Source organism: Wyeomyia smithii, chromosome 2 (genome assembly GCF_029784165.1).
Source record: "Wyeomyia smithii strain HCP4-BCI-WySm-NY-G18 chromosome 2, ASM2978416v1, whole genome shotgun sequence".
Lineage (NCBI taxonomy): Eukaryota > Metazoa > Arthropoda > Insecta > Diptera > Culicidae > Wyeomyia > Wyeomyia smithii.
Genome location: NC_073695.1, coordinates 246908095 through 246931540, shown reverse-complemented (window position 1 = coordinate 246931540; position 23446 = coordinate 246908095). Strand labels below are relative to the sequence as shown.

The 23446-nt window shown below is 36.8% G+C and overlaps 2 protein-coding genes across 2 annotated transcripts; one reads left to right on the top strand and one right to left on the bottom strand.

Annotated features, from left to right (window-relative positions):
- Positions 1–369: 369 nt before the first annotated feature.
- LOC129722222 (CWF19-like protein 2) lies at positions 370–2387 on the bottom strand. The gene is made up of 2 exons (XM_055675519.1): positions 740–2387; positions 370–627 (listed from the first exon to the last, which is right to left on the bottom strand). The coding sequence occupies exons 1-2, from the start codon at positions 2303–2305 to the stop codon at positions 493–495; spliced, it is 1701 nt and encodes a 566-aa protein (XP_055531494.1). The 5' UTR covers positions 2306–2387; the 3' UTR covers positions 370–492.
- Positions 2388–3954: 1567 nt separating this feature from the next.
- LOC129723431 (serine/threonine-protein kinase PAK mbt) lies at positions 3955–23296 on the top strand. The gene is made up of 5 exons (XM_055677640.1): positions 3955–5292; positions 20193–20895; positions 20951–21071; positions 21135–21406; positions 21478–23296. Exons 1-5 carry the CDS (start codon positions 4481–4483, stop codon positions 21955–21957), a joined length of 2388 nt encoding a protein of 795 aa, XP_055533615.1. The 5' UTR covers positions 3955–4480; the 3' UTR covers positions 21958–23296.
- The last annotated feature ends 150 nt before the right edge of the window (positions 23297–23446 follow it).

Genomic DNA, 23446 nt, shown 5'->3' with positions numbered 1-23446 from the left:
GCTATTTTAAAACGTTCACCCAGTTGTGACATTAAAACGAGCGAAACTCATGCACGCTGAAAACAAATTGCCTATCACTAGGGAAAAACTTTCCATCAGATCAGCCCAACTTGAACTTGGCTTGGGACTTACTAAATAATTAGTCATGTTTATGGAGATGCTAATCAACAGCATAAGCGCTGGATGCTAGTCTCAATTTACACTCAAAGCAATGATCGTTTTTTAAATTTGAAAAGGCGCGTAAATTTTTTGAAGGTATTTTCATTGATATACCGAAACAAAAAAAAAAGAATTGATTTCACGAAAAAAAAGAAACGATTTCAAGAAAGAGGGATGTTCTCTATCAACAAATGTTCTCCATCAAAAATATCCGTTGCGCTCGTTGAGAGTCTCAAAATTGTCATATACAGGTTGAGGACACCTCTTTTTTATTTGAAAGTACAGTGCAGGTTTCAAACAAAAAAGTTTCACTGTAATAGTAATATTAAAATTTTATTCATTTGGGGTCAAATTATCAAATTCTTTCCACCAGTGTTTGAATTCCTGAACACGCTGTTTGGGATGATGTTCTCGGCCAGGTTTGCGCCAATCTCTGGTTTCAAGACCAAGAATTCCTGCGATCGTTTCCTGATTACAAAATAAATGATATCAGTTTTATATACAAGTGAACTATGCTTGAACTAATAATACGTATATATGCTTTAGAATGAAATTTTGAAAAAGAAAAATAACCTCTTACCGAAGCAAACGTAACCGGGAAGCTCTCCTGATCTTCGATTACATGGGCGAAACCTGACTCCAGATTAAAGCTCACCCAGAAATACGGTAGCCCTTTCGGAACCGTTCGTCGAATGTCCAACCCTTGAATATTGTGCAGTTTCTTGTTCATAGCCCATTCTGTTTCTGACTCAAGTATCGCCTTTTTGAAATAGAACGGTGCCATTTCATAGTCACTCGCTGGAACACACTGCACGTAGGTATGCGGGTTGCGGTTGATATAGCGTACAGTTTCGAAAAAGATAACTTCCTGGTTATGAGTAGAAAACATTCGTTTCAATGCCTTGCACGTGTCGATCAAATCACGATGAACGTCCTCGTCCATATGAGTTATTGCGGAATAATGTCCAATGGGAATCACCAGACAGTGCTTTGGTTGAAGTGCTTTCCAACTGGGAACTGCTAGGAAGATATTTTTTCCCATGGAAACTACATGATCCTGAAGGAACTGACTTGAATTCAAGCATCTTTCACATTCTGCTTGGGCCCGGGAAAGTTTGTTCATATCGCGAACAATTTTTTCTTCATTCTGTTGACCCGACGAGGAGGTGCTGGCTCTTCCATGATCGAAAATATTTTCCAAATTGCTTGCTTCTCGGTCGAGCTTCGCAGAAACCTTGAAAAACTGTGCATCCATATCAGCATTTTCTTGACGTTCCGAGCGAAACTTGTCTGCCAAATCGCCTGGTGGAAGGTTCGACTGATAATTTCGTCGTTTCCGATTTTGTCTTGAGTTTTCGTCACTCGATTTGCTACTAACGGTGTAGCGTAAATCTTCTTCTTTCTCCTGAGTTTGCTTGTTTGTTTGATTTTGATGGAATTCCTTGATTTGACTGCGATGTAATTTTGCTGCTGCAAGTTTTTCCTTCAGACTTTTTGCTAAATCTATATTTCCCATTATTTCAGCTTTCACAATTTTTGCTCCTAAATCGTTCAATTGCTGGTCACTCATAAAAAGTCCATCTTCTTGAGCTACGGTTGCAACGGCCGACACTTTCGTCTCTTCTTTCTTGCTTTGCTGTGGTAATTCTCTGTAAGATTTCTTCCAACCACCGCTGCGCCCAACATCTTTTCCCATTTCACTTCTTCGTGTAATGTCGTCCGAGTATCCAACATCTTCATCTTCTTGTGGCCTGCGGAAGTTGGGCAAACCACTACCCCCATTTCTCCAATGCGGATTCAACTCTCGAACGTTGGTTTGAGGATTATACTGTTCTACAGGCGGCTTTTTTTCGTCCCTGTTAGGTTCTTTGCTGTATGTGGGAACGAGCATTGAATTCATCCAGTCTTCTCTTTCTAGTCTGGGCTTTTGAGCCGGTTCCGATGGCAATACCCTTTCGACCCATTCGTTTTTAGAATTTCCACTTCCACTGCTACTTGTACTGCTACGACGAGTGCGTTTTTTGTGCTTTTTACTTTTCTTATATTTTTTCTCCTTTTTAACTTTTTTGCTTTTCTTTTCTTTTTTATGCTTTTTGGGAAATCTACCTCCAATTTCTGTATCGCTGTCGGAACTATTCGAAGCCATTTGTTTGTGTTTTACTTAACTTTTTTTCTGCCGCTCACAAAACTTGTCTTGTTTATTTTTTTCAGCGCGAATCAGAGCTGCCAATTGTATTGAAGAAGTTGGAAGTTTTTCAAGGGGTTATTTAAATGTCACGTTTACTCAAGGGAATGCTATGGTAGCCTTCAAGCGTTACGAACATCTATTTCTGTACCGTTTATCCCAAAACTACTTTCTCTGCTGTCACAGTTTGCTTCACTTTGTTTTGGGGCACAATTAATAAACTAAATATCACTTAGAATATCACATACCATGAAAAAACCTTGAGAAATTGCTCAAAACTGTCTGATATGCTATCAATAATGCAGTCAACATTTAACCCGTTTGCCCGAATCGACATAAGATAAGGGTAAACTGACCATTTTTCGGGTGCCAGTGCCAGTGATGTTGGTAACGCGTCAAATGTATGGTAGCTGACAGCGATGCCATCCCCGTGCGTTTACTTCATGAAACACGCGAGTTATTGATTTTTAATTTTGCGAAATTTTATTGCAGCGATTTCCTCCTATATTGAGTACATTGTCATCTAAATTGCTATCTACGCACATGCTGGTAATTCAGCTTGGATGTATGTCTGTGGCTAAACTTTCGCCTGTTAGTAATGTGATCGGACAGTTCTAATCAAAACACGCTAATTACCCTGAATATTTTCAAATTGTTTAAAAAAAAAAACTACGTATTAGTATATTTTTGCATTATTGTAGAAAATAGTTTTGCGATGATGTGCATCTCATCATATTTAATGAGATTTGTGGTCAAGTCTTTTTATTAACTAAAATGTTTTTTACCAAGCTACGAGGTCTACGAAGTTATGGTCTTCAAAGCGTACAAAGCTATGAGGTCTACGAAGTTATGGTCTTTGAAGCGTTCCTTTCTGGACATAAATGACTCACTGCTCAAATTTTGTTGTTCTTTATCATTGTTGTATACAAAGTAGGCAAAGTATCACAAAGCAATGTTTGTGTGTTCATACTTAAAAAGGTAAAAAAATTTTAAATCCCTAAGAGAAAAATTCACCTAAATCACAGAAATTTTCTTGAAATATCGAATGGTTAAGAATGTCACCTCGCGAAAAGAGCTGTTAAGTGTTTTGAAGGCCTAGAAGCAAACGCTTTTTAAATTATACTTTACGTGCCACTGATGAAAAAATGAAAAGTTAGCTGCTGAGCATTGGAGGATACATCGCGTCCTTTGCGAATGACGTCTTCATGGAGATGCATCATTCAGGCTTGATGGCAGCCTGGCCATGAGTTGATAGCTCTTGACTGTAACAAAATGCCTTTCACAGTACCGATTCCTGTCACCAGCAGATTATTTGGCGCTACAATCGTATTGCAACGATCAGCTCTGCCAGAGTCACACCTTCTGTAGCTTAAAGAATAATATAATACATTGGGCTTTTTCAATATGGATAAGTGACCTTATGTTTAATGCGGATTCATATTCTCGTTATTTTGTTATAACAAAACTTGTTTAATACTCGAAGTAAATGACAAAAATGGAGGAAACCTTTGAATTCTTAGGTATGGAATGATATTGGCAACGCTGTATCGTTAATAACTTTTGGAACCTTACAAAATGCGACACGAAGCCAAGAAGAAGATCGCAAAAAACTCGAACGACTGCCACAGTCGCAAACGAGTGTCTCGGTCGGTGCATGTTTTTCTATATTGCTTGTCATAATATCGCCAACATTGTTAAAAATATGCAAAATAAGTGCCTTAAAGTATTTAAAGTGTCTTTTCTTCACCGTGAATGTGATTTGAGGAAGAAATTATCTTCTAGTTGGCGGTAAAAAGTTTCTGCTTTTTCCAAAGGAATTGAGATTTCCTCCCTTTTTCTGTGCTTGCTGCGTATGTGTGTATACGTGTGTTGACAAAGTGTTTGACAACTCCTGGGACTGCTTAATGGAGTAGTGGTCTGGAGCGAATAATGAAAAAATAACGCCATCAGTGAAATCAACAAAGAGTAGAATTATATGGATTAGAAATCGTACTTGGTTGAATCGATAAGTTATTAGTTTCTGAGTGACGCAGTGGTTTGCAGAAAACAGGGTCGATGACGGTGTTAAGTGATTATACAGTGGGCCTTTTTCTAGAGCGATTGTGTTGATATTGAGTACGCTTCTGTGTAGTTACGATGTTTTCCAAAAAGAAGAAAAAGCCGCAGATATCATTCCCGAGTAATTTCGAGCACCGTGTTCACACTGGGTTTGATAAACGGGAAGGGCGTTATGTTGGTCTACCATTGCAGTGGGCATCAATTGTGGGGAATAACCAGATCTTAAAATCTACTAATCGACCGCTTCCACTGATCGATCCATCGGAGATCACGCCCACAGAAATTTTGGACCTTAAAACTATTGTTCGGCCACACCACAATCCAAATTCCAGCGCAGCTTCTACCACCAGTAGTGAACCAGGAAAACTGGTGCTGCCAAAAACTTCAAGTGTTGCTCGATCTAATTCTTTGCGAAGCTCTAGCCCTCCGAGGGTACGACGTGGAGATCTACGTGCCAACACTAATGTGCCTCCTTCAGTACCGGAAGAACCGATACACCTTTCAGGCAATCAATCTCCATTTCCTTCAGCCACCAATAACTTTCCGTTGATACCACCCAAACAGCATTTTCCTGGTAACTTCCATCATCCCCATCAGCAGTCGCATACGAATCCTTCCTTCCATGATAATCAAACGAATTTGAACTACACCGACTCACAACCTCAGTCACACGTACACCAGCATTCCCATCAGCAGTTGTCATACAACCATCACCATCAGCAGTTGCAACAGCAACAGCAGCCGGGGGCGCATCATCATCATCTAAATGGGAATGTCGTGGGGCAGCAACCAAATGTAGCAACCGCCGCTGGCAATAATGGTACCAACGGGAATCACCTCTCTAATCCGGTCGACGTGTTGACCGATGGTGCATTGATGCTGAACAACATGTAAGTTTGCGATTACTGTCTGCCATGCTCCGAAAGTTGAATAACCTAATAATAATGGTAATTCTACAAAATCCTTTCAATACAAGCTGATTAACAAAGTATCAAATCAACAGCTAATAAATTGTGATCAATCATAGTTTAAAATTGGATGGTGATATTGCAGTTATTTTATTCGATTTAACGGTTGTGACTCCGTCAAAATTTACGACTTTACAATTTCAACAAGATACAAACATCCGCTGGCATTCGTTACTGCTCAAAGCTAGTCAGCTTGTTTGTTGGCTATGGTTTGGCAATGACATATGGGTACTGCATTGAAAATACATTAATGCAGTGTTTATTGTTAATTTCTCATATTAAGGAAATTTCAGTTCCTTGCGTAACACCATCGAACAGGTTTAAAATATGTTTTGCGGCGCTTATTCGTGTCTGTTTGTGTATACGCCCCAAGGTCGCCATCGTCGGTTACCCGCAAATATGTACAAATTCATCAAATCAACAACTACAACATTATCATCGACAGCGAAAAATGTCTCGTCAACGCAGCGTACAATCCTACGAAGACGTTTGTGTTTGGGAGTCACGCTTTTACTATGCTCAAAGTTTACCGATAGAAGCTGAAAACAGGTTTTCTTATTTTGGAGCTAATAGCATGCGAATTTTGTGCATATATATTTACTCACTCTACGCTGGACGCTACGCAATCAACCGTACTGAATTGACTCGGTTTGGTTTCGATAACGCGCGCTCGTTTAGTGGTTTGTCGTGAGAAGGTTGAGATCTTAATGAAATCATAATACGAATTTATTGTTGAGAGATTCAACGCAAACTACTCTATAAAATTTGCAATACCTTAGATTATAGTGAAACAAATTGAGTTGCCTGAAATCGAATAACTAAAAAACTACATTCTTTGGAAACTTTTGAAGTCATCTTCTTTTCGAAAAAAAAAATTTTTTTTTTCTGTATGAAACGTCAAAAACGAGTGTGTGAAATTTCGCACTTACGTTTCATTTATTTTGCAATCATGTTAGTCGTCGTCTGGGTATTCTTATTTGCCAATGACATGCTTTACAAAGTATTTTTTACCATTACTTAATGCGCATTACCCAAAATTTTATTGCACTTACCCTGCCATCAGGGTCTCTCATAGTCTTCTCACTGCTGTAAGCAACTGCGTGCAGGTTTTTTTAGGAACTGTGTCGGTATCTTCATTTTAATTACCTGGGATGGTAGGGTAGGGAACATATTTTAAGCAGCTTTAGGAACCGCCTGTGTATTCAGACGAAATACTCGAAATGTGTTGGGTGAAACTCAAACAGTAGTCTCTCTCAAAACTTGTTTACAGATTGTAAAACTAAGTTAGCAAACTTTGAAAATCGTCAATCAAAGTTACGAATCGAGGGACACTATTCCAATCACCCCGAACCTATTTTTAGCAGTTTCCATCTGTTTTGCAGGCGTTTTTTTTTTTCAGCACCCGAAGTGTCTCCTGAATGGCTGCAATATATGTCGATTTGTTTCAATTGCAATTGTTCACAAATTTCTTTGTGATTAACGGTATTACTTATATTCGTGAGGCAGCTAGACAATCAAAGTTTTCGTTCCCATCATTGAAATTGTCGATTTTGATCAAAATGCAGGAGTTTGAGGACTGTTTTCTTCGACTGATTAAAACAGGCGCTACTGCTTAAGCCGTTCCTTACCCTATGTCTAAGTTGTTTTATCAGCAAACGCTTTTTTACTACTTCCCTCTTTCTCCTGGGAGACCGCATACGTTGGCCCGTCGCTGGACTATTGTAAGTGCACCAGCACCTCGCACTGATCTCAATACAAGTAACGACGGTTTGGGAGCTTCTTTGCCTTCTACGCGGCTTACAGTGCACTATAGTCAACCTTGTAGAAAGGGACACACGATGCAAGTACATCAATTGAGGTACAAAAATAACATGACAAAGCGAATGGAAGTTAGGTGAAAAGGTAGCATAAAGAAAACGACAGATAGCTGTAAACTAGAAAAAAGTTGTCTACTCTGCTACCGAGATTAAAGGACGGGCTGGGTAACTACGAACATAGGCATCTGTGAGTGACATAGAAAAAAGGAAAAGCGCTATTTAAATATCAACTTCCTGTTTCCTGCATTACCGTGACGCCGCTTGATTAGTTCACCTATATCGGCATCCAGTTGCTATGGATATACATCCGAGATAGACGAACTGTTATCTAAGACATATTATTGCTTCAGGGAAAAAAACCTGTTTCCATGGTCCCCACTGTGCCTTGTAACATTGATTAAACTCGAGAAGCAACTTGTAACTAGATAAATTCATTCATGAAGCGAAGTGGGTCGTACGTGATCAGTTGTTTGAATGTTGATGGTTGTTCAAACGACGCCACACTTAGGACTTTTTTAAATATATATGTTATTGAAATTGAAGAAGGCAAGAAGGAATGCGCTCGTAAGCGATTGATGTGTCAACAGAAAACAAATGAAACCAAAAACCAAAATGTCCGTTACTCGACATTTTTTGGTGTTTGCGTTTTATTCGAAGTTTTGCTTAAATTATACTGTTCGTGATTTTATAATGGTTTTATCCATTTCCGCTGGACATGCGCTTCATTTATTTGGTTTTATTTATTATAAACTCCCCCACGGCCACGCAATTCCGCTTGATTGACTTTGCATATTAGGTATAAACAAACAAGGTGCTGTTGGGATTCCCTTTCCCACAGTAGTTAGTGTGCCTCCCTGGTGCACCTGATATGTATGAGTAATAAACAAAGGGTCGCCGAGGCTATACAATCGAACTCACGTTTATTACTCGGTCCACTAGACAGCCAGTCTGGTGAACCTGTTGTCGCCGTAGTAGAGACCCTAGCAACTACAATGCACTTTCACTTTGGTGTACCTTGCGCGGCGGTTTACTCCTTCATTGAACTCTACGAGAATGTTTTGGATGAAAAAAAAACGTACTGTTTCGTTTTAGTGCAACTAGCGTTTAGTTATAAGTGAATTTTTTTTCTAAAATATAACAGCTGGGTAACGGTTTAACTGTTTTAGAACACAGTCAAAAAAGGATAGTTGAAAAAAATCCTAGTCAGAAATTGCCTGCTTCATATTTTTACCTTCAGTATTCTAATGCTATCAATTTTATAATAAAGTTTCTTAAAAAATATAGGAATAAAAAAATATATAACTTAATCCTCTATCGGTCACAAGGAAACACCCATAGAAACAACCAAAACTACACTGGAATGTAGTGGTGAGAACTATATCATTAAAAATTCTTACTGATAACTACCAGTAATTTCTAACTCGTTACTGATTACTATCAGTAAATATCAGTAATTTGCATTCAAGTTTCAGGCAAATTATCAACGTTACATTTGTTATTAGCGTTGCTTCATTCAGGTGTACATCCTTGGCTGGATATTGTTTTCCGTTGACGGTATTGCATATGTTTGGTGATTTAGGTTTACATTAGAGAAATACAATTCAATCTGTGTCGTTCATTTTAACAAAAATTAGTCAATCGCCAAAAATTGTTTTATTCCGCTCTCGAACACAAGAGCTCTCGAATGCCACAAAGAGCGCTCCCATCTCACACAAGAAATGTTCTAGTTTTTCACAGAAAGCTTGTATTCTTCATAGGTCCATTTAATGCTTCTTCTCAAGCTGTGGAGAGAAGCTTTTCAGTAGTACGGCGAGTAAAAACGGGGCTTAGTAAAGTGTACACGCAGAATAGATTCTCATATCTAGCTCTACTCAATACTGAATCAGATTTGCTGAAAGAGGTTGGCGTTGACGCTGTGGCTAAGATTTTCAATCCATTAGTTCGGAGATTCAATCCAGTTTAAAGTGATCTATTTTACTGTAGGTAATTTTTTTTGTGTCGTACTTTGTTACACAATATTTAATTAAAAAGGATGAGCGTTTATCGATATTTTTTTCAATCGTTATTTCATCGATATTTTTTCAACGAAAAGTTAGGAAAAACAGCACCCCTAAATTTTTTTAGTTGCGCCTATGTGAAAATTATATGACTGTAGAGTTCTGCCGCTCCAAGCATATTCTATGGGACTGTCCCATATTCTATGCAAACCTTATGGACGCTGGGACAGTTATGCTAGGAGCGGCAGAGTACCTCTCCTACAAAAAAAAAATCAGACATTATCAGTAAGAGAAAAACTTTACTGATAGTTAATGTTATTTTGCTCACTGATAACAATCAGTAGTTACTGATAGTTTTCCCATCTCTTATGATGAACTCATACTTATTGTTAAAAACAGATAGTCGTAAAAAGGGAAAAAATAGTGGCAATATGAACAGTTAATTTAAATTTAAAACTACTAACCGTTTAGGCTGAAAACGATGATTGGCTGATATGTGAATAATTTTGGCAAATATTTTTCATCAAAGATTTGTCAATTTATTTTCATCTTGTAGATCAATCAGCCCATGAAAAAAACTGCACAATCTGAAGAAGGATGTTATCAAAAGATAGTACCGTCAGTCGGGGTGAGATTGACCCAAAACGGGAAATGTTTGTATGTGAAATTACGTGAACCACGTTCTCATTACTGGTTTCCAGATATCGAATGTATCCGGTCATACATTTTTTTATATTTCGTATTAAACGTAGTTTCTGGTCAACCCCCTTCAGCATCTTAATAGTCCACGTTGTGTATGGTCGTCCCTATACTTAGTATTTTACAATATTGTTCATGTGAATTATCCGTAGATACACTACTGTTCATTTTTCAGGTATTAAACTCCAGATTTTGTTTTTGGCACAATGTTAAGCCTGTATCAGACGTTCCGTTCTTTTTCGACCAATCAGAGCACAGCGGTCGACCGTCGCTTGTTGTTGTTGCAAAAAATAGAATCATTTCTATTTTTGCCGCCAACCGTTCCCAACGTTTCACGTGTTTCAACATGTATAAGCGAATATCGTATTTTGTAATTCTTCACAAGGTATACAGTTTTAAAAGATTGCACCAGAGCAAAATCATTTCAAATCGCCTGGAAATACGCGAAAATTTAATCGACCATTTTTGATTTGAATGAAACTTTGCACACGTATTTGGCTTAGCAAACTGAGCATTTTTCACAAGTGGAGAGATTTTTTATACCCATGAGTTACATTCTAAAAGGGCGTATGCCTTTTGGCACAGGTTTTATTCGAAGCATTGTAGCCCAAAAACCGTTGGTTGTATAGAAAAACTGTCTGAGAATGAGTTGTAGAAATTAAAAATGCACCATAAAAAAATATACACTGTACAAAAAAAATTTGTTTTTGACCAAAAAAAATTAAAAATAAACATTAAATTTCAATTTAAAAAAAAGAGTTGAATTTTTATTTTATTTTTTTTTAGGAAACTTGACGTTAATACGCAACTTTAAAAAAAAAGTCCAGGATGGAGGAATGAAAAATAATTTTTTTATGGTAGATTAATTTTTTTATGAAAATTCTAATTCAAACATTTTTCAAAATATTTGTATTCTGATGATTTTAAAAGATGCAGAAAGTCATTTTGAATCAAAAAGCTCTTAGTAGTAAACATTTTAAAGGCATTGGTTTTCGAGTTATTTCTAATTTAAGCTCGAAAAATTATAATTATTTAGGAAAATACACGTTTTTCTTAATTTGTCCAGCGAAAACCATACGTTTATTGGAATGCTTGATCAAAAATATACAATTCATTCCATGACAACAAAACGATTGGGCGAACGGTTCTCATGAAAAGAGTTAGATGTTCTAAGTAATATAAATATATATAAGAATCAAATATTTATTTTCGAGTTTTATTATCTTAGGAACATATTGTTTTATGACATAGATACTTTACAGAATTAGTTTCACCTTATATTTTATATACATCATAAGTAAATGATTCGTCATCTTTTGAAAACAGCTTCGTTTGTATCTTATTTTCTGAAATCGGAATAAAAGAGTAATACTTTCGTGTGGCAGCTATTATTATAGATTTTTTTAAAATAATGCTCCATTCTGTTACTCCTTGTTCATATTCTTCATATGATACCCAACTAAATGACATTTTTGATGAATTTTTATTATTTTGCTGATTAGACCAATCATACAATTCTTTTGCGCTTGTAATGGGATGTTCATGTTCTTTAGCTAAACTTGCATTTCCTGCCATTCGTTTTAATATGCAACCAATTGCATCGCATGGGCCTTTACCATGAGAAGTCGCAAAAAAATGCCACTCTGCATCGACGTTATATTTTGTTTTGAACTTGCAAAGACTTGCAAAGTTTTTTCGATTTTTATATTGTGAGGCAGCTCCATCAGACATTAATATCGCTTTTTTCATCTCAATTGTTGTTTTCAAATCTCCCAGCTGGTCTCGAGGTACGATGCTGGCCTAACAAGCCAGTCGTCGTAGGTTCGAGTCTCGGCTCGGGACACGCTATGTTTAAAGAAGGTTTTTATTCAAAGTGAATGTACCTAAAATGTTTCTCCGTAGGATCATAGTTTTAGGCCTCTAGTTTCAAAATATGAACACCCGAAAATAATTCATCGGTGAAAATTTGTTTTTTCCTCGATTTTTCATTTCGTTTTTAACAAAATTACACATTCTGATTTTTAAAAAAATCTAGAACCATTTCCAATTCGGTTTTGCTGGCATCACTACCGATATCTGCTTGATAGAAGGGATATTTTGCCATGAGGACATGCAGACTAATATTTTGTGCTACTGGACAGTCTACAACGTGTCGTTGATACATGCTTATGTGAAGCTCTATTGAGCTATTATTCAGAAGTTATCGAAACATTCTGTAATGGTTAAATTATCGCAGGGTTACCTTCGACACAAAAATTTCGCCGCCCGAAATTTCATGTGCCGGAGTTTCGCAAACGATCAAATAAAGGCCTTGCGAGTTATTTAAAACAAACTACCGAAACTTTTCACAAGGAAGTTTATGAAATGTAATTAAAACCTTTTTTTTCCTTAAAATATGTGCTGCTGTTTCAGCATACAACAGTAGTTAATTTTAAAGTTTTTTTTTTGTGCTAGCTTAGATATTTCAGCTTCTATCATTTTATGTTTGAGCTATTACTAAATAATGCTTTTAAATGTAATAAAGGATAAAACTGATCTAGTTGTGTAAATAATGTTTTTACTGCAAGCTACATATCTGTAAAGGACTTACTATTTACCACATTATGAATTATAATTTTTAAATGTAATAATACAAATATACGCCTACTTTGATGATGAAAAATCTTCAAATAGTTTTATTACCAAGCCGGTTACGCGTATTGGGAGACTTGGTTTTCAATATTGAGCTGAAAAAGATGAAGAAAAAACATAACATAAGAAGTGTTTTTGGTCTCATTTTAAGCTGGATTACCGTAGAAAGGATGTTTTTGTACGAAAATTTCAGTAATTTTGAGCGGAAAAAATTTTGTTTTCAGATTTTGGATACCTTGTTCCTAGATTTTTTTCTAAAAATCAGAATGTGTAATTTTGTTAAATATAAAATGCAAAATCGAGGAAAAAACAAATTTTCACCGATAAAATATTTTCGGGTGTTCTTATTTTGAAACTAGAGGCCTGAAACTATGATCCTACGGAGAAACTTTTTAGGTACATTCACTTTGTATAAAAACCTACTTTAAACATAGCGTGCGGGAGAGACTGTTAGTGTCAGTAGGATCGTAGCGCTAGCCCCGCAATTGTCCTGTACACTCAACAGTTGGCTGCGAAGTCTGTGTATAATAAACAGAAGGTCGAGTTCCGATACGGAATGTAGCACCAAGGCTTTGGCTTTTTTTTTCTTTGTTGTTTTCAAAAAACTCATTAATTTGGCAATGAACACCTGAACCGCAACAGTATCATGATGGAGTACTTCCAATATTATGATGAAGCTGATATTCTTAAGTGTTCCAGATTCTGAATAGTAAACAACGAAGGGATGAATGGTGGCTTGACTATCATTCCAATAACTACACGAATCACAAATTGATAAAGACGTATTAAAATGAGCTTGACTGTTCAATATTTTAAATTTTTTTTTAATGATCAGGAAAGGGTTTACAGCATTTGGGCTTGGTGTATTCCATTTTCACTTTATTCATCTTCACAAAAGGCAAACTGTTACTAACACATCTGGAGTAGTGCAATCGTATTTATATACGAAAACAGATATTATAGGTAACCCAGTAGTTATTGGTTGCGTACTTTACAAACAGTTATTATTAGTAAACAAGTAGGTAGTGTTGCACGACAAACATATTTTTTTTAAACCTTCGGTAAGGGGGAACGTGTAGGTAGGCTAAGGTTTAGCGCTTGAGTTATTTATCCAATCGTTTTGTTGTCAAAGAATGAATTGTATATTTTTGATCAACCATTCCAATGAACGTATGGTTTTTGCTGGAGAACCAACCAAATTAAGAAAAACGTGTATTTTCCGAAATATTAATAATTTTTCGAGCTTAAATTTAAAATAACTCGAAAATCGATCCCTTTAAAATGTTAACTACCAAGAGCTTTTTGATTCAAAATGACTTTCTGCATCTTTTAAAATCATCAGAATACAAATATTTTGAAAATGTTTGAATTAGAATTTTTATAAAAAAATTAATCTACCATAAAAAAATTATTTTTCATTTCTCCATCCTAAACTTTTCTTAAAAAGTTGCGTATTAACGTCAAGTTTCTTTAAAGAAAAAATTAAAAAAAAATTCAACTCTTTTTTTTTAAATTGAAATTTGATGTTTATTTTTAATTTTTTTTGGTTAAAAAATTTTTTTTTGTACAGTGTATATTTTTATTATGGTGCATTTTTAATTCCCACAACTCATTCTCAGACAGTTTTTCTGTACAACCAACGGTTTCTGGGCTACAATGCTTCGAATAAAAACTGTGCCAAAAGGCATGCGCCCTTTTAGAATGTAACTCATGGGTGTAAAAAATCTCTCCACCTGTGAAAAATGCTCAGTTTGCTAAGTCAAATACGTGTGCAAAGTTTCATTCAAATCAAAAATGGTCGATATTCAACCATCGGTCATTTCGCGCGATTTGTCTCACCAGTGATGCTTTGTTAATTGTCACTGAACCAGTTTACAGGTTTATGCTGGATTATATATATGCAGAGCCGGATTTATGGGGGGGCCCAGGGGGCCCGGGCCCCGGGCCCCCACATTTTTAGGGCCCCCACAAATCGACAAAAAGATTTTTTCTCTTTAAAAAAGAGATTTAATCAAAAGTTCGATTTACAGTAAGAAAATTCGAACAGACCATTACAATCTGACACTTTCCTTAAGTGTTATTTTTTCGCGAGCGCCAATATCGCAACTACATCCATAAGAGTTCACCTTGGATTCTCTTGGAATGACACACATTAACACACCATTTGAATCGAACCAGCGCGCATTAAACGCCTAGAGTTAAAGTTTGGCCGACTGTCATTAAAAGCGCCAATCGAAGTGTCAAAACTCGTTCCAATCGAACATCAGCAATGTTAAAACTATGATGAAAAAACTGTTGACTGTTTGATTGGAACTTTTCAATGACAGTCGGCCAAACTTTAACTCTAGGGCTTTAGCGCGCATGGGTGGTAAAGCAGATAAAGAAAATAACCCACAAGTTTTTTAATGCATTGCTTTTGCTCACTGGTCCGAATCAGGGATACCAGATGTGCTTTGCAAAATGCAGATTTTCTGAGCTCGTGTGCAAATTTAATTGACCTGCAGATATGTGTAGTTTTTTCCTAGTTTCCATTATTGTCAGAGTCGTCTTATATTTGTGCAGTCTTTCTCAAATTGTGTGCAAATTTTTGCCTGTGGATCGCATTTTTTTTCAAATTGCGGTAGTTTTTTTTTCAGGTATCAAGAAAAAAGTTTGAAGATAAAACATATTAAAAATAGGTTGCGTGCGACTGTGAAGAATGAAAGGCAGTCAAACTTAGCATTATTAAGTTTCGAGTACGAGTATACTGAAGAAGTTATGTTGATTATTTAATTAATAAGTTTTTTTGCAAAAAAACTCGTAAAGCATAGTTTCCAAGCGAAGTGAAAAATTTGACAAGAAAAAGCGTAAATTTTCGCTTGCGAAATCTGTCGTGAAAACCCGTTTGTGGAACACGCAGGTATTTCACCAGTCTGCAATTTACAGTTTAAGTGAAGCGAAATTCACGAGTTTACACTCCGAGCGAAGTGAAAATTGGCTGCAACTGACAGAATATAAACGCACGCAAGTTTTTGCTTGCTGCTGCTTTTTTCACTAGCGTTTGCATGCGTGGAAAAAGTGAACACAAGAAAAAGATGAGATCCACAACCTTTCGCGATCGCACAACGATTTCGCTTGATCGAATTTGTCTACAGTTCCTAGCGAAGTGAAATTTTTGCAGGTTGCATTTTTCACGAGCGTAAAACAATGATCATTTTGTATGAGATTTTCACTTCGCTTGGAACTCTAAATAGGACTTAAGAAAAAATTCTAACAAATTTTTGGTAATTTTTCAATAGCAAATAAATGCTTTCAACTCGTACGATAAAAAACAGTTTTGTTTTATTTTGGGGCCCCCACTATAACTGGGCCCCGGGCCCCCACAATCGTAAATCCGGCCCTGTATATATGTAGTTGAAACTTCGGAAAAACTCATATTCTATATCACACTCAATTACAACACTTTTCATCCATTCCTAACATTATCACTTTGTTTGTTTACATTGCTCGATTGGTACTCTTGTTTGACGTTAAATTGGTTCCTTTGGTTTCAACTTTGCGCGACTCTATATTATAAACATAGACTCTAGTTTCTGACGCATTTGATGCTTTTGCATGTTTTCAATGAATTAGACGGCTCCGAATAATTACACTTATAAAGTATTAACCGTTGTTAGTATCGTCAGGATATTTTATACTAGGGTTGGTAATATTTTTCAGAAGACTGCTACCGTTAAGGGGTTATATACCTTTTTGGTCGAGAAAGATGAGGGAAGTTTAAATTTATTTTCAAGTGCATAGCACCATTTTTATTGCATCAAAGTGGTATTTTTCTGAAAGTACAGTTTATCAACAACAACAAAAATACGTTTGATATTGAGATATACCAATTATTACTGGAGTAATGGCCGTTTCCCCGAAACGCTTTTTTTGCAGAGGTGATCCTGATAGAGACTCAGTGGGTTTAGAAGTGTGCCGTGTCCTTGAACGATCGCTTTTATGAGCATTTTGTTTTCAGTGCAAATGGGATCGTTTTTCCCAAAAAATGCACATTTTGAGCGCTAAAAATTGCATTACAATTTTTTTTGCGGCAAAATGTAACTGTATGTTTCAATAAGCGATCATTCAAGGACCGGCGAATTTAATAACGAAAATTGAAAAAAAAAGAAGGAAATCGGTTCAGTGATTTTCCCGCAATCAGGATCACGGCAAAGTCATTTTTTGAGAAACATTATTCTGAGATAAACGCGTATAAAGTTTCAAGTTTAGCTTATGCGGCCGTGGCGAGGCGCGCTGCAAATCGCTCTAACTTTCTTCTTATTGCTCAGATCATCATAAAAATTGTGAAAATGTTCTCAAGATGTTGTACTTCAAGATAATGCAATAAAAATTTTTTCGATATTTTGGAAATTAAAAAGGTATATAACCCCTCAAAGCAGTGCAACCAGTAGTCAACACTGATGATTTTGGTATTGATTAGATTAATGCAACATAATATAATATTAACTAATCGATTCACTACCATGGATCCGGTCATTCAAAAACATCATCGAATCAATAACAATGCCAAGGACATTGGGTTTGTTCAAACCCTTTTGCATTCAACGATGATTCTGATTTAATTCATATGGCATACTGGTACCAGTGTCACGAGGCGTAAACACGGCAAAGTCATTTTTTGAGAAACATCATTCCGTGATAAACGCGTATAATGTTTCAAGTTTAGCTTATGCCGCCGTGGCGAAGCGCGCTGAAAATCGCTTCAACTTTCTACCTATTGCTCAGATCCTTATAAAAATTGTAAAAATGTTCTCAAGATGTTGTACTTTGAGGTAATGCAAAAAAAATTTCGATTTTTTGAAAACTAAAAAGGTATACCCGTTATTAGTTTCACCAGTTTTGAAGCTATTCTATGGGTGTTTCACTTCAGATTTTGTCGATAACAGCTCAAAACTGTTCTAAGTTGGAGATCTTGTAATTAGCAATCATGTAAGATCAGACAAAAAGTTCATTGGGGTCAGATCTGGAAAGCAAAAAACCGTCAAGTTGTCCCTACACCCACTTTGAACCGATGCTGGAACGCATAGTGGTCATCTCCGAAAAGTTCCTTCTGTTTACAATATACACAATTGACTTTGATGCCTTTGTCGATTCAATGGAAGCTTACTTCGCTTGCAACTGTCCCCAAATCATCACGGAAGTAAACTTTCTCGAACAACACTCCTTTGGGACTCCTAAATATTGTCTCTTGTTGGTGCTCTTAATCGATCATTTTGTGCATTGTGTAGCTGCTCCCGGACAAATAGTTTCTCATCTGAAAAACTAAACTCGTGATCAGCGTTCCGTGAAAGTATCATTTTCGCTGTATCTAGTCAAATTTGAAATTATTCTCTTGAGCGTCTTAGTAGAATAATATACGAAATCAGAAAAAAGAATTATATGTTTTCATTAAACTCTACTGTAAATTTGAGAAGTAGATATTGAAAATGTTACCAGTTCATACAAATACGTATAAATAACTATTCGGATATGTCGTTGCAATTCTCTTAAACCGGAAAAACTTTGCACAGCCTTTATTTGGATTGATGAAACTTTTTGATTTTTTTATAAGAAAAGAACAATCTAGAACTAGTTCATTAGTTACATCACAATGGATCTGGTTGAATTGGAAAGTAGAGTTGAATCTTCACGGTGATTGATGAGTTTGCTCAACCCTTTCTCCCACAATGGTTACTCTAGAGCACCACAGGTTCGCATGCAAAAATCTTTTCGAAACATTGACCAATGCTAATCAAAATGCATAAATATATTCTTGAAGAATATGCTGATTGTTCATTGGAATGGTAAATATTTCGAAACGCTTTTTGCATCAAAATCTGTGGCGCTATAGAGTAACCTAGCGAATTTCTTTATTCCACCAGCTCACCTCGTTTTGACCTGGAAGCGCTCTAACTGCTGTCAAAACCCTTCTTTATTCGCTCGATTTTGACCCAGTTTTGACCTGCCGTGCTGCCCGAAGCGCACTGTAAAATTTGTCAGCTTCAACCCACCACCGCACGTGCTAAGTTAGTAAACAATTATCTGGCATCTCTTTCTTACTTGCATCTTGAATGGCGATGACGTTTCATTATTCCTCGGCAGTTTTGCCCGCACACAGTGGAATAAAGAAATTCGCTAATAGAGAGAGGGTTAACGATATCCAGCATTGTAGGTTGTGATGGCTTCCAGGCGAATCTATTCTCGAGTAACTTTTTAAAGGGGCGTATCCACAAATTGAAGCATTTTTTGTTGAAAAAAAAAAGTTTAGAACCGCATATTCAATGGAAGTGACATCGTAAAGTTGTGAATAACTCTATTTTTTGAGAAGAAAATACTCTGATTAAAAACAATTCAGTAGAATTGAGATGCAAATTTATCTAAATATAAATTTTATTACGACAAATAAGAGAATATCAGGAAGAAATTTTTATGCAACACACATAGTGACACGTGTGTTGTTTCAAAGATTTTTACGCACACAACTTTCATTCATAGTTGCGGCTGCTGTTAAATTGTATGCTAATGTTAGAAATTGTGGCACTTTCTGGTGTGAATGACTTTTTGGTCATTTCAGAAAATATGGAGTGCTACGCAGGAAGCATTAAAATTACAGAGTCTGCTTTGACATACTGCTGCTATCTAAAATGACTTCTTTGCTTGACACAGAGGTCATTTTAGAAAAGATGGTCAAGATTTCATCACACAAAAAACAGAATATTTTGCGATTATGGTATTTATGTTAAATTATGATTTTGGATATTGTTTTGAAACATGAAAAACGTTCAATATTATTATTTTAGTTCGAGCAAATTAGCAAACTGGAAATAGGGAAACTATTTTATCACATTCACAGCCAGGCACCTTTTTTACCTTGTGAAAGGAACATATGTAGTCTGAGTCAGAGAATTTCAAAAATGAATATATATTGCATGTACTTTGCAGTTAGATTCGGGAGAACAGTGTGCATTGTTACAGATGAATGACACCGGAACTAATTCAGCCCAGAAGACCGACTGTAGAGAATGATAGTTTATATTTGTGTCATCTGAAACCATTGAAGAAAATAAAGCAAAGGTAGCCTAACAGTAACAGATTAAGTAGGTGATCGAAAGCACAATGCAACAAAAGTATTGTTTTTTTTTTGCATATTTCATTGCTTATGGGTGCGGCTGGAACGTAAAGGTCTTTTCCTATAAATGTGAAGAACGAATAAACACGCCTGACCGTCCAGCTCCGAATGCACGTGAGTTGAATTCGACTTGGAATGCGAAAGCTTTTTGGGTTGCTTCAGTGGGTACTAATTGGATTTGATACGATGGCACTTTTAAACCCATCTAACAGTTGAATCGTTATATCTCTAGAAAAACGTCGTTCCTGGATGAATAAAAAGTTTTTGTGCTTTATGACAATAAAATACATTTGTCCAGAAGACGTGTATTTTTCCCAGTAGAACAAGTCACGTCGAGCTTTGTTTCGGTGATCACATCAAAAACAGTTTACATATATTCTGATCGTGTATGACAAGAGAGGTTTTGATTTTAAAGAATAATATAAAGTTATAAAGAGAACCTTATGTTACGTGTTACGAAATTGCCAGTTTTAGGGTCTAATCTAATACACTAAACATTCCAAAAATTTTAACATGTTTTTCCTTTCGTAGGTCCCAGAAATCATCACCAACTGGATCGGAAAGTGTACTTCGGTTTCCACAGCAATCCTACCCCGGTCAATATCCCGGATCAGCCCAGGGGCACCAGCAGCAACATGGTACAGGACCACCGCCGCTACACAGCAAACCCAACTTCAATAATTCTCCACTGGGAGGATCCATTCAATCTACTATGCCCCCGGCGCACACCAACCATCACCACCAAAATATGCACGGACAGATGCAACCTGGTATGGTCGGTCAACCACTGGACTTAGGCCCTGGACAAACTGCCACTCATTATCATCATCATCACCCGAACCACTTGACTGGACCTGGCGGCGGCACTCAGCAGCAACAGCAGCAGCTTCCAGGTATAACCCATCACCACCCGCAGCAACAGCAACACCAACAAACAGCACCAGGTGGTATGATGAATGGACCTGGACATTTTCAAAACCATCATCCCTCGGGCATGCATCACAAGATGCCATCGCCTGCCTCTGTAACAGGATCGTCCGTTGATCAAAATGTAAATAGCCTTAACAATAACAACAATCCCAGTACAAAGGCCAACTCGCGTGCGTCCAGCTCTAGCGGAGGCAATGTTTCTGTTGCACACAGTACGACATCTTCCGTGCAAACTGGAAACGTGAGTCAGCAAGGTGGCACCGGAACGGCAAATAAATCAGAACAGAGATTGACTCACGAACAAGTATTTTTTTTTATTTTTCCGTTGTTTCAATTGTTAACAAATGGTTTTGTTTTAGTTCCGAGCGGCGTTGCAAATGGTTGTTTCCGCAGGTGATCCGCGGGAGAACTTACAGAACTTTACTAAAATTGGCGAAGGGTCTACAGGAACGGTTTGCATTGCAACAGACAAATCGACAGGTAAATTGCTCAATTGCCGGGTGAAATGTGGGACGTACGATTTAAATTTTTATTATCGCGTAGGCCGACAAGTAGCAGTTAAGAAGATGGATCTGAGGAAGCAGCAGAGACGCGAACTGCTGTTCAATGAAGTAGTTATTATGAGAGATTACCACCATCCAAACATTGTCGAAACATACAGCAGCTTTCTGGTGAATGATGAATTGTGGGTCGTAATGGAATATTTGGAAGGTGGCGCATTGACCGATATTGTAACCCACTCACGTATGGATGAAGAGCAAATTGCGACGGTTTGCAAACAGTGTCTGAAGGCGTTATCATATCTCCACTCACAGGTACGCATCGGTTTAGTTTAGTATAAATTTTCAAAAATGTTGACTAATTTATTTTGTTAATTATTCAACAGGGTGTGATCCATCGAGATATTAAATCTGACTCCATTTTATTGGCCTCCGATGGGCGTGTAAAGTTGTCTGATTTCGGATTCTGTGCTCAAGTGTCACAAGAACTGCCGAAACGGAAATCTTTGGTGGGCACACCTTACTGGATGTCCCCGGAAGTGATTTCCCGATTGCCATACGGTCCTGAAGTGGACATTTGGTCACTTGGCATAATGGTTATAGAAATGATTGATGGCGAACCACCATTTTTCAATGAACCACCGCTACAGGCGATGCGTAGAATCCGTGACATGCCTCCACCAAAATTGAAGAACTCTCATAAGGTGTCCAGCAGATTGCAGAATTTCCTAGACCGTATGTTGGTTAGGGATCCTGTGCAGCGTGCTACGGCTGCAGAGCTGCTAGCCCATCCCTTCCTCCGACAGGCGGGACCACCATCACTGCTGGTACCGTTAATGCGAGGAGCTAGACACGGCAACTGCTAGGTAGGTTTGTTTATGAAATATTTCAAACAACAGATACAGTGACACGGTTTTTTAAACGGAAAGTGACCTTAGAATTGTACATAGAAAAGTTTATAGCTTGTATTCTGAAAATCATTAAATTTTAAAAGTTGCTGTCCAGTTTTGCACGTATGATTGGATTTTTTTCCAATTACTTATTATCATTTTTACGAAAGTATTCAATGTCAATCTGACGAAAAAAAAAAACTACTCTCGCCTTACTATCTATACAATAGTTTTCTGTAAGAAAATATAATTAATTTTTTTATGTAACGAATAGTTAGGAAAATCACACGCCTTTGTGTTTCTTTAAACAATATCGCAAAAATGGCATACTGAGGAGAGTCTAAGCAATATGGTGGTAACACATAGATTGATTTTCTTATATCGCAAACTCTTAAACAATTTTTTGGATTCCGCTTTAGGGAAATCTCGAATTACTTATTAGGTATCTATCAGAAAAATTTCACGTGCAACAACGAATCGAAGCCAAATGATGGTAGACCTTCGCAAGCTACCCACCTTACCAATAACTTCAGAAATCTCACAACGAACATCAGACAGTATGTACTTTTTCGATCGTACACCTGCTAACGAAACATTCCTACAGTATTTCTATATTACACTTTGGTTACTCTCAAACGAATCCATCTTCCCATAGGAAGCGCATTTACAAGAAAATCAGATACAGCGGTCTAAATATATATATTTGCCATTTAATTGTTTTAATATATCGTATAAAATCATTTGGAACGTTATTTTGTTTTAGAAACGTAAACCTAGTATTGTGTAGTGGAACTATTCAAACTTTGTGTTTAATTTATGGTTATATGTTATACTTAAGTCGCCTATGATGCCTCCTGCCGTCCTGGAATTTCTGACAAACCGAAAGTAATCCGGCTTGTCTCCCAAGTATTTATACCACACCATCATACGAAACTTGAATGCATTCAACTTGGTGAACTCAAGAAAACAGAAAATTACTCCTTCATTCCGTTTTCAACAACTCAACTAGCAACGACAAGGACTGAATTTAACAAAAATCGAAAAGCAACTGAAACAGTAGAATAAATAATGGCAGCAAATGAATTTATATTTTACTGATGGTAGTTATTTTAAAGTTAATCACCAAGCTATCATAATGAGAAGCCTATTTTATTCAAATATTATTGCGTATTATAGTGATGTAAAAACAAAGTGCGTAAGTTGAGTATATATATGAATATTACTTAAAGCTATTGTACGCTATATGTTATTAATGTGTAAATCTCGAAAGATTTTAAATAAAGATAGTAGATAGTTAAACTAATAAGATGAGTTTCATCGATAGTTGACTTGCATTTGGGAGATGACATTCACTTTTTCAATGACGTATCATCGTTGGTTTCATCGACTCAAAATGAATTTTCTTTTGTGTTCCTTTATCAGTCAGGTTCTATATGTAGTTTATTATTTGTATAAATTTAGTTAA

What these genes read in the sequence shown, in the direction of transcription:
- LOC129722222 (XM_055675519.1), bottom strand. Translation starts at nt 2,305, where the DNA reads ATGGCTTCGAATAGTTCCGACAGCGATACAGAAATTGGAGGTAGATTT. An exon ending in TCCCGGTTACGTTTGCTTCG is followed by an intron (nt 628 to 739) that starts GTAAGAGGTTAT and finishes TTTTGTAATCAG; the next exon opens with GAAACGATCGCAGGAATTCT.
- LOC129723431 (XM_055677640.1), top strand. Translation starts at nt 4,481, where the DNA reads ATGTTTTCCAAAAAGAAGAAAAAGCCGCAGATATCATTCCCGAGTAAT. An exon ending in TGCAACAGACAAATCGACAG is followed by an intron (nt 21,072 to 21,134) that starts GTAAATTGCTCA and finishes ATTATCGCGTAG; the next exon opens with GCCGACAAGTAGCAGTTAAG. An exon ending in TATCATATCTCCACTCACAG is followed by an intron (nt 21,407 to 21,477) that starts GTACGCATCGGT and finishes ATTATTCAACAG; the next exon opens with GGTGTGATCCATCGAGATAT.